This window comes from Tamandua tetradactyla, chromosome 10 (assembly GCF_023851605.1).
Source record: "Tamandua tetradactyla isolate mTamTet1 chromosome 10, mTamTet1.pri, whole genome shotgun sequence".
NCBI lineage: Eukaryota > Metazoa > Chordata > Mammalia > Pilosa > Myrmecophagidae > Tamandua > Tamandua tetradactyla.
In genome coordinates this window covers 25,931,277-25,950,579 of record NC_135336.1, presented here as the reverse complement: position 1 = coordinate 25,950,579, position 19,303 = coordinate 25,931,277, and the positions used below count along the sequence as shown (strand labels likewise).

Genomic DNA, 19,303 nt, shown 5'->3' with positions numbered 1-19,303 from the left:
GGACTAGAATAAGGTGAACTGAATGTCAAAGAAAAGACACACAACAAAATCATCCAGCAAGAAAATGCTAGGGAAAACAAACAATCTCCAGAATAAAGTAATTAAGATAATTAAAAGCCTAGACACCAGCAAAAAATAACAAATCATACTAGGAAACTTGAAGAAATGGCCCAGTCAAAGGAACAAACCAACAATTCAAATGAGATACAGAAGTTGAAACAATTAATTCAGAATGTTCGAACAGACATGGAAAATCAAATCAATGAATTGAGGGACGATATAAAGAAGGCAAGGAATGAACAAAAAGAAGAAACTGAAAGTCTGAAAAAACAAATCACAGAACTAATAAGAATGAAAGGCACAGCAGAAGAGATGAAAAAAACAAGAGAAACCTACAATGTCAGATTTCAAGAGGCAGAAGATAGGATTTGTGAACTGGAGGATGGGACATCTGAAATCCGACAAGCAAAAGAAAATATAGAGAAAAGAATGGAAAAATATGAGCAGGGATTCAGGAAACAACAACATGAAGCACATGACTGAATGACAACATGAAGTGCACGAATGTACACTTTGTGGGTGTCCCAGAAGAAGAGAAGGGAAAAGGAAGAGAAAAACTAATGGAGGAAATTATCACTGAAAATTTCCCAACTCTTAGGAAAAAGACTTAAAACGACAGATCCCAGAAGTGCAGCGTATCCCAAACAGAATAGATACAAACAGATGTACTCCAAGACACTTGCTAATCAGAATATTAGGTGTCAAAGAGAAAGAGAGAATCTTGAAAGCAACAAGACAAACACAATCCATCACATACAAGGGAAGCCCAATAAGACTATGCATAGATTTCTCAGCAGAAACCAAGGCTGCGAGAAGACAGTGGGATGACATATTTAAGATACAAAGGATTCTATATCCAGCAAAACTGTCCTTCAAAAATGAGGGAGAAATTAAAACATTCAGAGACAAAAATTCACTGAGAGAATTTGTGACCAAGAGACCAACTCTGAAAGAAATACTAAAGGCAGCACTAGAGAGAGATAAGAAAAGATAGAAGAGAGAGGTGTGGAGAAGAGTATAGAAATGAAGACTATCAGGAAAGGTAAAAAGAAGAAACATTAGATATGACAGATAAAATCCAAAAGGCAAAATGGTAGAAGAGAGTACTGCCTGTACAGTAATAACACTACATGTTAATGGATTAAACTCCCCAATCAAAAGACATAGACTGGCAGAATGGATTAAAAAACAGGACCCATCTATATGCTGTCTACAGGAAAGGCATGTTAGACTCAAGAATAAACACAGGTTGAAAGTAAAAGGTTGGGAAAAGATAATTCATGCAAATAACAATCGGAAAAGGGCAGGAGTAGCTATACTAATATCCAACAAATTAGATTTCAAATGTAAAACCATTAAAAGAGACAAAGAAGAAAACTATGTCTTAATAAAAGGAACAATTCAACAAGAAGACATAACAATCATAAATATTTATGCACTGAGCCAGAATGCTCCAAAATACATGAGGCAAACATTGAAAAGAGAAATAGACACATCTACCATAAGAGTTGGAGACTTCAATTCCCCACTCTCATCAAGGGACAGAACATCTAGACAGAGGATCAAAAAAGAAACAGAAAATGTGAATAATACAATAAATGATCTAAACTTAACAGACATATACAGAACATTACACCTCACAACAGCAGGATATACCTTTTTCTCAAGTGCTCATGGATAATTCTCAAGGATAGACCATATGCTGGGTCACAAGGCAAGCCTCAATAAATATAAAGAGACTGAAATCATACAGAACATTTTCTCAGATCATAAAGGAATGAAGATGGAAATCAGTAATAGGCAGAGTGCCAGAAAATTCACAAATATATAGAGGCTCAACAACACACTCTTAAACAACCAGTGGGGCAAGGAAAAAATTACAAGAGAAATCAGTAAATATCTCAAGGCAAATGAAAATGAAAATACAACACATCAAAATTTATGGGATGCAGCTAAGGCATTCCTAAGAGGGAAATTTATTGCCTTAAATGCCTATGTTAGAAAAGAAGAAAGAGCAAAAATCGAGGAATTAACTGTCCACTTTGAAGAACTAGAGCAAGAATAGCAAATTAACCCCAAAGCAAGCAAAAGGAAAGAAATAATGAAGACTAGAGCAGAAGTAAATGAAACTGAGAACATGAAAACAATCGAGAAAATCAACAAAACCAGAAGTTGGTTCTATGAGAAAATCAGTAAGATTGATGGACCCTTAGCGAGGTTGACAAAAAGAAGAAGAGAGAGGATGCAAATAAATAAAATCAAAAATAGAAGAGGATATTGACCCCACAGAAATAAAGGAAGTAATGAGAGGATACTATGAACAACTTAATGCTAATATCAGACAATGTAGATGAAATGGACAACTTCCTAGACAGGCATGAACATCCAACACTGACTTGAGAAGAAATAGATAACCTCAACAAATCAATCACAATTAAAGAAATTGAATCAATCATTAAGAAGCTCCCCAAAAAGAAAAGTCCAGGACCAGATGGCTTCACATGTGAATTCTACCAAACATTCAAGAAAGAATTAGTACCAACCCTGTTCAAACTCTTCAAAAAAACTGAAGAGGAGGGAAAGCTACTGAACTCATTCTTTAAAGTCAACATCACCCTCATACCAAAGCCCGACAAAGATATTACAAGAAAAGAAAACTACAGACCAATCTCTCTAATGAATACAGATGCAAAAATCCTCAACAAAATTCTTACAAATCGAATCCAGCAACACATTAAAAAAATTATACATCATGACCAACTAGGATTCATCCCAGGTACGCAAGGATGGTTCAACATAAGAAAATCAATTAACGTAATACACCATATCAACAAATCAAAGTAGAAAAACCACATGATCATTTCGATGGATGCAGAAAAGGCATTTGACAAAATTCAACATCTTTTCCTGTTGAAAACACTTCAAAGGACAGGAATAGAGGGGAACTTCCTTAAAATGATAAAGGGAATATAAGAAAAACCCATAACTAATATCATCATCAATGGGGAAAAACTGAAAACTTTCCCCCTAAGATCAGCAACAAGACAAGGATGTCCACTATCACCACTGTTATTCAACGTTGTGTTCAAAGTTCTAGCCAGAGCAATTAGGCAAGAAAAAGAAATACAAGGAATCAAAATTGGAAAGGAAGAAGTAAAACTCGCACTGTTTGCAGATGATAGGTTACTATATGTCGAAAATTCTGAAAAATTCACAGCAAAACTACTAGAGCTAACAACTCTGTACAGCAAAGTGGGAGGTTACAAGATCAACACTCAAAAATCTGTAGTGTTTCTATACACTAGTAATGAACAATCTGAGGGGGAAATAAAGAAAAAAAATTCCATTTACAATTGCAACCAAAAAAATAAAATATTTAGGAATGAATTTAACTAAAGATACAAAAGACCTATAAAAAGAAAACTACAAGAAATTGCCAAAAGAAATCACAGAAGACCTAAATAAATGGAAAAGCATACCATGTTCATGGACTGGAAGACTAAATATAGTTAAGATGTCAATTCTACATAAATTGATTTACAGATTCAATGCAATACCAATTAAAAACCCCAAAAACTTACTTTTCAGAAATAGAAAAACCAATAACCAAATTTACCTGCAGGGGCAGGGTGCCGCGAATAGCTAAAAATATCCTGAGAAAGAAAAATGAAGTTGGAGGCCTCAAGCTACCTGACTTTAAGATTTACTATGAAGCTACAGCGGTCAAAACAGCATGGTACTGGCATAAAGATAGATATACTGACCAATGGAATAGAAAAGAGCGTTCAGATATAGACCCTCTCATCTATGGACAATTGATCTTTGATAAGGCAGTCAAGCCACCTGGGATAGAACAGTATCTTCAATAAATGGTGCCTACAGAACTGGATAGCCACATGCAAAAAAGAACAAAAGAGGATCCATATCTCAGACCCTATACAAAAATTAATTCAAAATGGATCAAAGCAGATCTAAACATTAGATCTAAGACCATAAAACTTTTACAGGAAAATGCAGGGAAATATCTTATCAATCTTATAATAGGAGGCAGTTTCCTAGACCTTACACCCAAAGCAAGAGCAGTGAAGAAAGAAATAAATGGGAACACCTTAAAATGAAACACTTCTGTGCATCAAAGTTCTTCATCAAGAAAGTAAAAAGACAGCCTACACAATGGGAGACAATATTTGGAAATATGTCAGATAAAGGTCAAATGGTACAACTGCTGTGGCAGTTCCTCAGGAAGCTAAGTATAGAACTACCATATGATCCGGCAATACCACTGCTAGGTGTCTACTCAGAAGACATGAGAGCAAGAACACAAACAGACATTTACACACCAATGTTTATAGTGGCATTATTTACAGTTGCCAAGAGATGGAAACAGCCAAAATGTCCATCAACATACTAGTGGCTAAGCAAGTTGTGGTACATACATATGATGGAATATTATGCAGCTGTAAGACAGAATAAAGTCATAAAGCATGTAACAACATGGATAGACCTTAAGGACATTATGCTGAGTGAGATTAGCCAGAGACAAAGGGACAAACACTATATGATCTCACTGATATGAATTGACATTAGCAAATGAACTTGGAGAATTTCAGTTGGTAAGAGACCATCAGGAGATAGAAATAAGGTAGATATTGGGTAACTGGAGCTGAAGGGATACAGACTGCGCAACAGGACTGATTGTAAAAATTCATAAATGGATAGCACAATACTACCTAACTGTAACAGAATAATGTTAGAAAACTGAATGAAGCTGAATGTGAGAATGATAGAGGGAGGAGTCCTGGGGGCACAAATGAAATCAGAAGGAAAAATAGACAATAAAGACTGAGATGGTATAATCTAAGAATGCCTGGAGTGTATAATGACAGTGACTAAATGTATAAATTCAAATATGTTTCTGCATGAGGAAGAACAAAGGAATGTCAATAATGCAGGGTGATGAAAATAGATGGTAATTAATATTTTAAAACTTTAACATATGTGTGAGACAAGCAAAAAATGTTTATTTGGTACAAAATTTACATTTTGACTAGCGTATTCCTAATAAAACTTATGTGGACAGCTTAATCAAACACCACAGTATTTGGAATCTTGTATACAGCATGAGATTTTGTAATTTGTCCACCAGAGTTACGCCCAGATAAATCCCAGAGCGATGTGGACAGTGAACAGGGAAGTATTTATTTGCAGAGTCCCCTAGGGGGAATGGTATAAAAGGGGTAAAATTCAACTTCCCCAAGCGGACAATTCTTGATATTCTCACAGGCAGTGGGGACAGTCAAAGGAATAGGCCAAGCCTCCAATCTTGGGGTTTGTTCATGTGAAACTTAATTCCACAAAGGTTAGGTCAAGCCTACTTAAAATTAGGCCTAAGAGTCACCCCCACGAGAACCTATTCTGTTGCCTGTCTCTCTCGGCCGACACAGCAAGCAAGCACATTACCCTCCTGCCTCTACATGGGACATGACTTCCAGGGGTATGGACCTTCCTGGCAACATGGGACAGAAATCCTAGAATGAGCTGGAATTCAGCATCAAGGGATTGAGCAAATCTTCTTGACCAAAAGGGGAAAGAGTAAAATGAGACAAAGTGTCAATGGCTGAGAGATTCCAAACAGAGTCGAGAGCTTATCCTGGAGGATATTCTTACGTATTAAATAGATATCACCTGTTAAGTTAAGGTGTAATAGAGGGACTGGAGGGAACTGCCTGAAAATGTGGAGCTGTGCTCCAGTAGCCATGTTTCTTGAAGATAATTGTACAATGAAATGGCTGTCGCAGTGTGACTGTGTGGTTGTGAGAGCCTTGTGGTCTGATGCTCCATTTGTCTACCTTATCAACGGAGAAATAAAACATATGGATTAAAAATAAATAAATAAAAGGGGGAATAAATGTTAAAATAAATTTAGTAGATTGAAATGCTGGTGATTAGTGAAGGGGAGGGGTAAGGGGTATGGTATGTATGATTTTTTTCTTTTTCTTTTTATTGCTTTTTCTGAATTGATGCAGATTTCTAAGAAAGCATCATGATGATGAATATACAAACATGTGATGATAGTGTGAGTTACTGATTATATAACAAGAACAGAATGATCATATGATAAGAATGTTTGTGTTTGTATGTGGTTATGTATCATAAATAAAAAATAAAATTAATTAAAAAAAAAAGAGGACCAGACACTGCATTTACTAGTCAGAGACTTTAAAATAATGACCCACAATATGCTTAAGAAGATAAAGGAAAACACAGAGAAAGAAATAAAGAATATGAGGAAAACAATGAAAAAACAATATGGGAATCTTTCCAGAGAAATACTGGAATTGAAGACTACAATAACTGAACTGGAAAATCCCCTACATGGTGGTGGAGGTGACAGAAGAATCAGTGAACTTGAAAACAAGACCACTGGAATTATTTAGGCTGAGGAGTAGAACTTTAAAAGAATAAAAAAGAATGAACAGATTCTAAGAAACCAGTGAGACACCATCAAGCATACGAATGTATGTATTATAGGTGTCCCAGAAGAAGAAATAAAGGAGCAGAAGGAATATTCAAAGATACAATGGCAGAAAACTTACCAAATCTAATGAAAGACACAAACGTGCCTACTGAAGAAGCCCAACTAACTCCAAACAGGATAAATTCAAAGAGAAGCATGCCCAGGCACAGAGTAATCAAACTGTCCTAAATGCCAAGGACAAGGGCAGAGTTCTGAAGCTGCAAGAGAAAAGCTTTGAGTTATGACAAAGGAATCCCAATAACAGTAAATGCTGATTTCTCATCAGAAACCATGGACACAAGATGGGAATAGGACAAAATAGTACAGAAAGAAAACTACTGTCAACAAAGGGAAGCAGCTTCTGGATCTTGTGTTAGGCAATGGTTTCGTAGACTTTAAGCCTAAAGCACAAACAAAGAAAAAAGTAGATAAATGGGACCTCATCAAAACTGAAAACTTTTGTGCATCAAGTTAGAAGACAACCTACTCAATGGGAGAAAATATTTAGAAACCACACATCCAATAAGGGTTTAATATCCAGAATATATTTAAAAAATCCTACAACTCAACAATCAAAAGACAAACAAGCCATTTAAGAAATGAACAGAACTGAATAGACATTTCCCTAAAGATGATACACAAGTGGCCAAAGAACACATGCAAACAGGCTCAATATCACTCCCTATTAAGGAAATGCAAACCAAAACCCATTAGAATGGTTACTATTTAAAAAAAAGGAAAATTCAAGTGTTGGTGAGGATGTGGAGAAATAGGAATATTCATTCATTATTGGTAGGAACGTAAAATGGTGCAGCCACTGTGGAAGACAGTTTGGCAGTTCCTCAGAAAGTTAAGTATAGCATTATCACATGACCTAGAAATCCTACCACTAGGTTTATATCCAAAAGATTTGAAAGTAGGGACTTGAACAAATATTTTCACACTGATGCTCACAGTGACATTATTCACAGTTGTCAAAAGATGAAAGCAACCCAAGTGTCCATCAACAAATGAATGGATAAACAAAATGTGGTATATATACATAGAATAGTATATTATTCATCTAAAAGGAGAAATGAAATCATGACATGTGACAACATAGAGGAATCTTGAAGACACCATGCTGTGTCAAATAACCCAGACACAGAAGGACAAATAATTGTATGATCTCACATATAGGAAATAATTAGAATAAACAAACTCCAGAATCTAAAATACCAGTTACCAGAGGATGGGTTCAGGGTAGCAAATGGGAGGTTAATGCTTAAATTGTACAGAGTTTCTATTTGAGTTAATTGTAAAGTTTTGATAATGGATGGTAGTAATGGCAGTACAACATAGTAAATGTAATTAATAGCACTGAACTATATATTTTAATGTGGTTAAAAGGGGAAACTTTAGGTTGTGTATATGTCACTAGAATAAAAAAATTTTTTAAAAGTACTGTACAATACAAACAGCGGAGATTGTAAACAGAGAATAGTTAATAGAACTACAGTTAACAGTATACTTATAATGAACTGTAACAAATATACCAAACTAATGCAAGATGTTAACAACAGGATGGTATATGGGAACTCCAAAGCAAGTATATCATGTTTTTGTTATTATTAAACAAGTAATTTGTAAAAATAGTTCAATTTTACTTTAATTTTATGCAAAGTACTATGATAAGCACTTGATAAATATTATCACATTTCTTTCATACAAAATCCACAGATCAGGATGTGGGGGATAGGGCTATGAGCTAACAAAGGAAATATCTAAATATCTTGCCCAGAGTTCCTGCAACCAAGTGGCAGAAATGGAATGTAAACCTAAATATTTCTTAGCCACGAAACCAGTCGTTTATTTTTCAAAATGAATTCTTGACATATATGTTACCCCTACACTTTCCTCTCCAGGATTAGTGGCAGATAAGCATAATCAAGCACAGCATTCTCCATGATAGCAGAAAGCAGCCGTACAATCTTCCTTCTACACACGATCCTCCACACAATTACTTTCAATAGAACAACATTAGTATGACGAATGAATCTATTTGCCGTCCTTACTATTTAAACAGCCTCCCACACAAGCAGAAGTTGACAGTTTTATTTAAGGAAGACTCTCTCACTATTAGAAGTAAGCTTTGATATACCACAAAGTAAAATATTTTTTTAAAGTTATGAAAATTTTTAAATTAAAAAAAATTATTTAGTGATTTAAATAAAACTTATGGCTCCTACCAACTCATACAATGTGGATTTCATACTATGTCCTTTAGAGTCCTAGGGCTCTGTAGAGGTGAGTTACAACTCAGGGAAGGCTAAGCCAGGTGGCACCACATCCCAACTTCAATGACAGCAACTTTGGTTTTTATCTGGGGATCCTCACAGAATTTCATTTAGGGGAAAGGCAGTTTCTACTGCCAAATAGTAAAAAAACAGTATTCTATGGTATGCTGGTTTGAATCTATCACGTACTCCAGAAAAAGGTCATGTTCTTATAATTCATTTTTGTGGGGGCACACCTATTACGGGAGGGACCTTCTGGTTAAGCTATTGAGATGTGACCCAGTCCATTCAAGGTGGGATTTAATCCTTTACTGGAGTACTTTGTGAAAAGGATAAAAGACAATAAAAGCCCAGAAAGCCTAGAGAGAAACGTCACAGGAGAAACAAGCAAGGACCCACAGTAGCTAAAAAAGAAAGCCACTGAAACCAGAACCCAGGAGAGAATGACCAGAAGACATCAACATGTAATTTCCCAAATTGCAGAGGAATCCCAGATGCCAGCAGCCTTTCTCAGTGCAGGTATCTTCCTCCTGATGTCTTAATTTGGACATTTTCATGGCCTTAGAACTGTTACATTTGTAACCTAATAATTCCCTATCTAAAAAGCCCAACCTATTTCTGGTATATTGCATTCCAGCAGTTTTAGCAAATCAAACATGTAGGATACATGGAAATCACAAAAGTATTAAAAGTACAGACTTTCAAAACAATCAAGAATCCCATTTATCTCTACTCAGCAAAGAGAGGGAAGACTGAAATAAATCAGTTACTAAAACCTATTGAAAATGCCACTTCACATCTACAAGCCATAGTTGTTTGTCAAAAAAATATAAGTGTTGTGAAGAGCACTGTTGGTAGGAATGTAAAATGGTAGAGCTGCTTTGGAAAGCAGTTTGGCAATTCTTCAAAAAGTTAATAAAGTTACTATGACCTGGCAATTTCACTTCTAGGTATGTACCCCAAAGAACTAAAAACAGTAACTCAAACAGATATTTGTTCAACAATGTTCATAGCAGCATTATCACAATAGCATAGGGTGGAAACAATGCCTATCTAAAGTGTCTATCAACAGATGAATGGATAAACAAAATGGTATCTACACATAATGGAGTATCATTCAGCTATAAAAAGAACAAAGTTCTGATACATGCTAGGACATGGATGAACCTTTAGAACATTACACTGAGAGAAACAAACAAGGCATATAGGACAAATATTGCATGATTCCCCTTAGATGAAATATAAAGAATAAGCAAATTTAGAGAGACCCAAAAATAGATTAGAGGTTAGAGACTGGGGAAAGCAGAATGTAGAGTTATTCCTTAATAAGTACAGAATTTGGGGTTAAGAAAAGGTTTGACTAATGAATGAAGGTGATGGTAGTAATACTTTGTGAATGTCATTAATGCCAATGAATTGTATACATAAAAAGGGTTAAAGGACAAATTTTCTGTTATATGTTACTATAATTTTAAAAAGCACAAAATCTATTAGATAACCTAGAGAATATTAACTGACTACATGGTATCTCAGTTACTGTAATAAACACTAATACTTTATTATATAAAACAAGACTAAGAATTATTAGGTCATATTTCTAGTCTATCCTGACTTATTTTTCCCTCTTCTGGTTACAATGACTACCCTTCTCCTCAGTTAAAAGCTATATATTAGAATCCCTAAATGAAAACTATCTTTAATATGATAAGGTGGAATGCAATAAAGACTAGGCCCACAGTATAGCCATTCAGTTAAACAGTGGTCAGGAAAATACTCTCAAAATATTACAATAATTCCACTTTTACTTCACCCAAAGCTGAAAATTGCTTACAGGTTAAAATGATGATGAAGCTCTGATGTAGCTTAGTTACAATTCTAAAATTGAAAATAACAAGGGAGGAATAGAGCATTATGACACACAATGGAATATTATGTAATAAATAACTATAAATATTACCTAACAATAGGGAAAAGCTTTCATGAATTGAATATTAAATTAATAACATTATACATAAGTATGCTTGTAGCTATGTAAAACATGCACTCATGGAATAAAGTAGAACTGAGGTCAAAGATAGTGATAGTAGAAACATTTTTATTTTTCTTCTTTAAAAGTTTCCACAAAGAGAGTAATCGAGGCCAAGAACAAAGAGGCACCAACAATTCAGAGAACAGAGGAAAAAAACTAAAGATAGAAGGAGATTCAGAGAGAAGAATTAACCCAAAGAGACAGGGAGAGGAGCCACTTATAAAAAGGAAAGAAATGTGAGATAGAGGGGACGACATAGATCAAGAGAGGGCAGAAACCCAGAGACAGAACCCAAAGTGAAAGGGGTAGAGACCCAATGAGAAAAGGAGATAAAAACCAAAAAGAAAGGAGGGAAAAGGCCTGGAGAAAGACAGGAAAAAATAAATAGAAAGGGAAAGAGGATCCAAAATGACAACAGAGAATGAAAGAGGAATAAAAAAAAATTCTCATAAACATGCGAATTTATTTATCCTGGAACCTAACCCAGCCTTTCACCCCCATAACCCTGAAACATGTGATTCTTGTTCTTTCTCATACTCACAATGCTCTCACTTCATCTCCCTAATTGCCTCCTTAGGGCTCCCTTAGGTTCATATTGCTACCACTGATCTCCCTCCCCAAACTTTCCCTTCTCTTTGGACTCCAAAAGGAAACTTCCAGACAAACCCAATCTCTTCAAGGAAACTTCCTGACGTTTTTTAATACCATGCTCTAGATAAAACATGGATCCCAACCCAAAGAAAACTGGCTTCCTTGCAGTTTGGAAAAAAGGATTGTTCTTACCCTTCAACATATTCTAGGACTAGAAAGCAATTCTGACCAACTGCTGGCCCTCACTGCCCTGGCTTCGAACAAACCCTTTCCCACCAAACTCCTCTCTAGAAGTTCTACCACATGGCTAAATATGCTCTCCAACCCATGTTATCAACATCACCTCTCCACTTAAAGACCCCTCCTCTACAAAACCCATGCATGCATCTGTCTACCGAGTATCTTTACTTTCAAGTCCTATAGATGCCTCAAACTCTTAAATTTATTATTTCTTTCCCCAAAATCGTTCTTTAAAATACACAGAGGCAATATAACACAATGCTTCCTGTAGAAAAAATGTCTACCTAATACAGTTCTGATACCTTGAGGGAGAAATCATTTTTAAGGACTTAGAAGAATGTCACAGACATTTAGATACCTTTCATACATGTAGTGGGCACTCTCAGAATCCTTTTCCCTGCAGAGTCAGAACTGACCTAAACTCCTAATCCTAGAGCAGGAAATCGTCTTCTCCTATGGGCAGAAAGAATTTACTATCTGACCTCCTGAATGACATGTTAGTCTTCCAGAACAATTCAGAAGAAATGAAGTGGAGAACATGAATAAGGCAAGCAGAAATTATCTTTTTGTGGGTAGGAAGATTATGGGAACACCTGAACCTCTGTTATTTCTGCCTATCCTCAGAAAACCATCCTTCTTTGGACAAGGAAGGATCATTATTTTTAGCAATCTGCCATAACTTTCCCCCGCCCCCGTCTTTTTTTTTTTTTTAAGTGGAGCTACCCACAATTAGGAAGTGACATTTTCTTTTCTCATTTTGGAAAATTTACAATGCTCAAGAGAAAGCCTAGGATAAATAAAATATTAGAAAGTAGATTCCTTTTCATAATAGAGCATTCACTCCCTCCTGGTTAATCTCCCTTAAATTACTCAATTGTTCTTTATTTGTAAGAACAATAAGATAAATAGGAAAATTTGAGAGGCAGCAACAGGAATAAAATCATTCTCTGTGGTACGCAGGTATATCTGTCAGCTGTTACGCCATGGCAGGTTTAAGTCAAGAGGGCTGACAGTGATCGTTTGGACTTCCCACCAAACGAAAACCACACAGTTAAGCCTGTAGGTGCTGTCACAAAGGTTTGATATTCTTCCCATTCTGTTCTTTGCGGCCTAAAGTTAGATGAGTTAATAAAACAGAGTCTGGCATAGAGGGAATGCTATATAAGTGTAGGTTAAGTAGAAATAAATAAAAATAAATATTAAAAAGTCAATGTTCAGGGGCTTTTAAGGAGAACTTTGAAAATCAATCTATACACAATACAGTGATCCATGGATAATTCTGACCTTTAATTTCATCCCTAGGGTGCTATGATGTTCAGCATCTAGTAACAAAAGATCACGAAGATGCAAAACTCCATTTTTTTTCCAATTGTTTTTTATTAATTTAAAAATTTTTTAAAACATATAACAAGCTCAAACATTCTTAAATATAGGATCATTCCATTCTACATATATAATCAGTAATTCACAACATCATCACATAGTTGCATACTCATCATCATGATCATTTCTTAGAACATTTGCATCAATTCAGAAAAAGAAATAAAAAGACAACAGAAAAAAAAATCATTCACACCATAACCTTTAACCCTTCCTTTCATTGATCACTAGCATTTCAACCTACTAAATTTATTTTAACACTTGTTCCCCCATTATTATTTATTTTTATGAAGTGTTTTACTCGTCTGTTGATAAGGTAGATAAAAGGAGCATCAGACACAAGGTTTTCACAATCACACAGTAACACTGTGAAAGCTATATCATTATACAATCATCTTCAAGAAGCATGGCTACTGGAACACACCTCTACATTTTCAGGCAGTTCCCTCCAGCCTCTCCATTGCATCTTGACTAACAAGGTGATTTCTATTTAATACGTAAGAATAACCTTCAGGATAACCTCTCATCTGTTCGGAATCTCTCAGCCATTGACACTTTTCTTTTGTCTCATTTTGCTCTTCCCCCTTTTGCTCAAGAAGGCTTTCTCAATCCCTTGATGTTGAGTCCCAGTTCATTCTAGGATTTCTGTCCTATGTTGCCAGGAAGGTCTATACCCGAGAGTCATGTTCATGTAGACAGAGGGAGGGCGGTGAGTTTGCTTGTTGTGTTGGCTGAGAGAGAGAGGCCACACCTGAGCAACAGAAGAGGTTCTCTTGTGGGTGACTCTTAGGCCTAATTTTAAGTAGGCTTGACCTATCCTTTGTGGGGTAAAGTTTCATATGAACAAACTCCAAGATTGGGGACTCAGCCTATTGCTTTGGTTGTCCCCACTGCTTGTGAGAATATCAAGAATTCTCCACTTGGGGAAGTTGAATTTTCCCTCTTTTTCGCCATTCCCCCAAGGAGACTTTGCAAATACTTTTTTACTCACTGTTCAAATCACTCTGGGATTTATTGGGACATCACTCTGGACAAACCTACAAAATCTTATGCCCTACTCAAGGTTCCATTTACTTACAGTGCTCAATTAAGCTGTCACATAAGTTATATTAGGAACTGCACTCGTCAAAATATAAATTTTGTACCAAATAAACATTTTTTGCTTTAGTCTCACGCATAAGTTAAAATTTTTAAATATTAATTACCACCTATTTTCAACACTCTGCAGTAATGACATTCCTTTGTTCTTCCTCATGTGAAAACATTTTTAAAGCAAAATTCTATTTTAATAGTGCTGTGCACATAATGGATGTTCCATAATTTTATTTGGAAAGCGAAAGGAAAATGTAAAGACATGCCAAGACATTGTTATTCGGTTTGTTAGGGTTAAAAAAAGAAAACGAACAAAAAAATGAAGTAAGTAAAGGGCGTTAGAAATGAAGGAGTCAAACACTTACAAGATCTTACAGGCCCTAATGCCACAGGGAGGCATCACTTAAATTGAAAAAAAAAAAAAAGAAAAAAGGTTTCACTGAAGTACCCACATTACAATAACGTATCTGTAGGTATATCTATCCCAGTCCTGGGTTAATACATATATACTCTACACCATACAACAGGTTCTGCAACGAACAAAGGAATTGCTAAGGAAACAAAATTTAAATAAAATTTAATGGAAAATAACTAAACGCTACAAATATGGGAAACAAGCTGTTATGTAAAAGGAATAAAAAAGGTGGGCTACAAATCAGGATGCATTATGGTTTCAGAAACATTAGATTATTTTATGGTTGAAATCTGCAGCCCAAATTATCAAGTGAACATATATAAAGTTATACTTACTTAGCCCTCCAAAAATCAAATGGTATGTTACCTTGCCTTGCCTTCTCATCCCAAATGAGTAAAGGAAAAATATAAAGAATGACTGAGTCTGGAAAGAAGAATCAGTGAATGGACAGAAAGAAAATGACTAAAATAGAACAGGAAAACACTGATTTTCTATGCTCCCATCTCCAGTGAATAAAATGGCATTAGTTATCACACCTTCTAAAGAGAAAGACAAAGGGGAGGGAATTCACAACACGAAGTCTTTCTTAACTATTCTTTGCTTTCACAGAATTAAATGTGATATGAAATAGTGACCAGTTATAATAAGCTCTGTAATACTACACCTTTCCCAACTCTTTCTCTGGCCAAGGAGAAATTAACCTTGCTTCTCACCTTAATCCTCATTGTGGTCGCATCCAAGACACCCCCCCACACACACACCCATTTCCTCTAATCAACTTCAATTTAACAAAATGACATGATTTCCTCCCTCCAAAGAAAACAAACCATCAGGGGCTGCACAATCACATAAGGAACATGGAAGTCTTAATCAAAGTATACAAATTTGAGTCTTAAAAAAAAAAATTCCTAAAACTTATTCCCTATATTTTCTCGTTAACATTTTCTTAGTATAACTAATGACATTCAATGGCTATACCCTAGGCTCCAAACCTCTGAAATTCTATTCAACTAGCAAAACTGTCTCAAACTGGGTAGGAAAAGTACTTCTAGAAGATTTACAAATCTATCATAATACCTTCTGTATTACACACACTTTCTGTCAGACCTACCTTCTCACCACTTGAGTAGAAGAAATAACGCAATCGGACTATGTTACAGTGATCTAGCTTTCTCATGATCTGGAGTTCTCGGTTCTGAAAAGGAAACACATGAAAGTATTTTTTAAAGGGATAACTGCTATTCATCATATTAACTAAATGCTTCTGAAATAACATTAAATACTACAAAGAACAGGATACACCTATGCTACTAAAAAGTATGGTCGGCAAAGTATTTACTAGTCTACAAACTATTTTTGTTACTGCTCTGTAATAGGATACTGAAATGGAAAGTATTCAGAAAACTTTTACAGCAATCTGACAAAGTAAATTCAGGATCTGCGAATCTGGTAATAAACACTGGGGCCTATATTTTTATTTTCTTACAAAACACTGAGGCCTATATTTCTATTTACTTTCTTCAGTTTTCTAGTAATTCATTTGTATTGTAGTTTACAAAGTATCAGTCTGATAAATTAGAAAATTTTTAAATTGGTAGTCTACCTCGGAAAACTTGAAAAGCACTGGACTGCAATATCTAAAAAATATTGAAATGAGATATTATTAGTGCAGTCTTCTGGAACTATAATAATAATCAAACTTCTCACCAATCAAATGAATAACCCCAGGATGCTTAATATTTGAGGACAATAAAAGAAAAAAAAGTATCTCTGGCAAATTCTATTTTTTCTTAGATACAGTGAAAAGGCTGAGAATTAGCCTCATAAAAAAGAACTCAGTTGCTATTGCCAAGTCTGGGAAACAGTTAAAATCTGGCATACTAGAAACTTGACAGATCTGTAGAAAAGACACAAACAACTTTCCCTTTGGGTTTTTCGAATTCACATTTATTAATGCCAAATAGTATGATGACTTCCTAACATCATAAATTCCACAGTAGTAAATATGAACAGAGCATATATTTTAAAAGATAACATATTCCAACAAGATACTGAGCCCTCAGAAATCCAGTTATAAAGGCCAAGTTACATAACAGAAAAAAAAATACCAAAGTACTAGGTTTGTGGTCAGAAAATACTAATTTCAGTTAAAAAAAAATATTAAAAGGGCTAGAAAACACATAGTATATACCTGGGAGTCTGGAAAGAAAGTAGTATTACAGTTAGAAAAGAGCAAAAAACAGGGGTGAGGGATAGGGGGAATGTCTTGGGCCAAGGAGACTGATAAGCAGAACTGCCCTTGAGGGTGAGCTCCCATTTTTAGAAGGTAGCAGTAGAAATAAGTAAATGTTCCTCATCCTTTAGAAACATCCAACAGGCTCTACAGTTGTTGTAGCATTTCATCTCAGAAAACAGGAAACTTAGGGGCACTCCTTTTGTACCTTAACAATGAATGACCTTCAGAGCTAGGCTTATAGTGACATTTTAAATTATTTTATAAGACAACAGTCTTTCATTCTACTACCTGTGATAAAATGCTTAAATGAAGCAATAAACTGAATGAAAGTCAGAGTACTTTACAACTGCTTTAACAAAGATAATGACTGTTATCAGACTCAAATTCTGACCACTGTAGAAATAACACAGAAAACTTTTACCAATCCCAAAACTGTACCCATTTTTGTTACAAATTATTTCTATATTTGCCAATTCACATCTAGTTAACTGGCTTTGTGGGAGAACTGCTAATAAGCCCAAGATTCATATCTCTCATAATATACAGATATCATGATTGATTACTTTTAACTTAGCTAAACAGGATAAAATGAGCTGTTTATTCTTCTAGACTTGTAAACTGAGGTTAATTGAGAATTATTAAATTCTCAGATAACAGAAGCTATGGTAGATTATGCACAATTTAGCTGTGATCAGAAAGAATGCTAAGTGAAGCAAATAAGTATGTGGCACTAATAATTCATCTTCTCTTACTCTTCTGTTAATATTCTATTTCTTTAAAAGAACGCTTTACTTTCTCAATTTACAAATGGAGGAGGGCACGAAACTGAAGAGTACCAGTAAGGGTAACCTAAAGGATAAAAAGAGAAAGAGGGAAAAGAACATACAGATCTGACAAATGAAATTCAAAGGATAAGATTGTGGATTCAAGAAATGCCTTCATAGTAATAACTTTGAATGCTAACAACTAAGCCCACCAATTAAAGGATACTGATATGCAGAATGGATTAAGAAATAGAATCCATCTATATGCTACTTACAAGAGACTCATCTTAGACATAAGGATATGAATTGATTGAAAGTAAAGGGATGGAAAAAAATGTTCCATGTAAGCTGTAACCAAAAGAAAGCAGGAGTAACTATGTTCTTTCAGACAACATAGACTTTAAATGTGAAGACATCATAAGAGACAAAGGATACTATGTATTAGTAAAAGCGATTATTAACCGAGAAGAAATAACAATCATAAAATGTCTGTACTCCCAATCAAGGGGCTCCAAAGTACACGAGACAGGCATTGGAAAAACTGAAGGAAGCGACAGACATTTCAACAATAATAGGAGAAAACTTCAATATACCACAATTCTCTAGGGACATAACAATGAGACAGAGGATGAAATGGAGAACTTAAACAATTTCATAAATGAATTAGACCTAACAGACATACATAGGTCATTAAAGCCCAAAATACTAGGATATACGTTCTTCTCTAGTGCTCATGGAACCTTCTCCAGGATAGATCATATGCTGGGGCACAAAACAGGTCTTTATAAATTTAAAACACTGAAATTATTCAAAGCACTTTCTCTGATCACAATGGAGTGAAGCTGGAAATCAATAACCACCAAAGAACAAGAACTTTCACAAATATACGGAGATTAACCCTCTTAAACAACCAGTGGGTCAAAGAAGAAATTGCTAGGGAAACAGTAGCTATCTGGAGACTAATGAAAACAAGAATACAACATACCAAAATTTATGGGATACAGCAAAGGTTGTACTGAGAAGGAAATTCATTGCCCTAAACGCCAATGTCAAAAAAAAAAAAAAAAAAAAGAATTTCTTGCCTGCCATGCTGGAGACCCGGGTTCAATTCCCGGTGCCTGCCCATACCAAACAAAAAAAAAAAAAGAAGAAGAAGAAGAAGAAAGAGCAAAATTTGAGGACTTAAATATTCACCTGAAGGAACTTGAGAAAGAATAGCAAACTAACCCCAAAGCAAGTAGATGAAGAAAAATAACAAAGATTAAAGCAGAGTTAAATAAATGAGAAAACAAAAGAAAAACAAAATCTATAAGAAAATCAGTAACAGCAAATGGTCACTAGCAAGGCTGACAAACAAAAAAAGAGAGGATGCAAATAAATGAAATCAGAAATGGGGTGAGGGGAACATTACCACAGAACCGGAAGAAATTTTTTAAAAAATCATAAGAGGATACTATGAACAACTATATGCCAACAAACTAGACAACTTAGACAAATTCCAGGAAACACACAGGCAAGCTACACTGACTCAAAAAGAAACAGAAGATCTCAACTAAACAATAGGAAATAAAGAGATTCAAAAAATAAAAAATTTTCCTACAAAGAAAAGCCCACGGCCAGATGTCTTCACAAAGGGATTTTATCAAGCATTCCAAAAAGAACTGACACCAATCTGGCTCAAAATTTTTCAAAAAACTGAGGGA

At 35.2% G+C, this 19,303-nt stretch overlaps 1 protein-coding gene across 5 annotated transcripts in view; it reads right to left on the bottom strand.

The window, feature by feature from the left end:
• The window catches only part of GSK3B (glycogen synthase kinase 3 beta), a 283,540-nt gene that overhangs the window by 140,188 nt on the left and 124,049 nt on the right, over window positions 1-19,303 (bottom strand). For all 5 annotated transcript variants that reach the window (XM_077118222.1, XM_077118221.1, XM_077118224.1 and 2 more), the window contains one exon: window positions 15,712-15,795. In XM_077118222.1, the coding sequence (XP_076974337.1) occupies window positions 15,712-15,795 (84 nt within the window). The remainder of the gene's footprint in view (window positions 1-15,711; window positions 15,796-19,303) is intronic.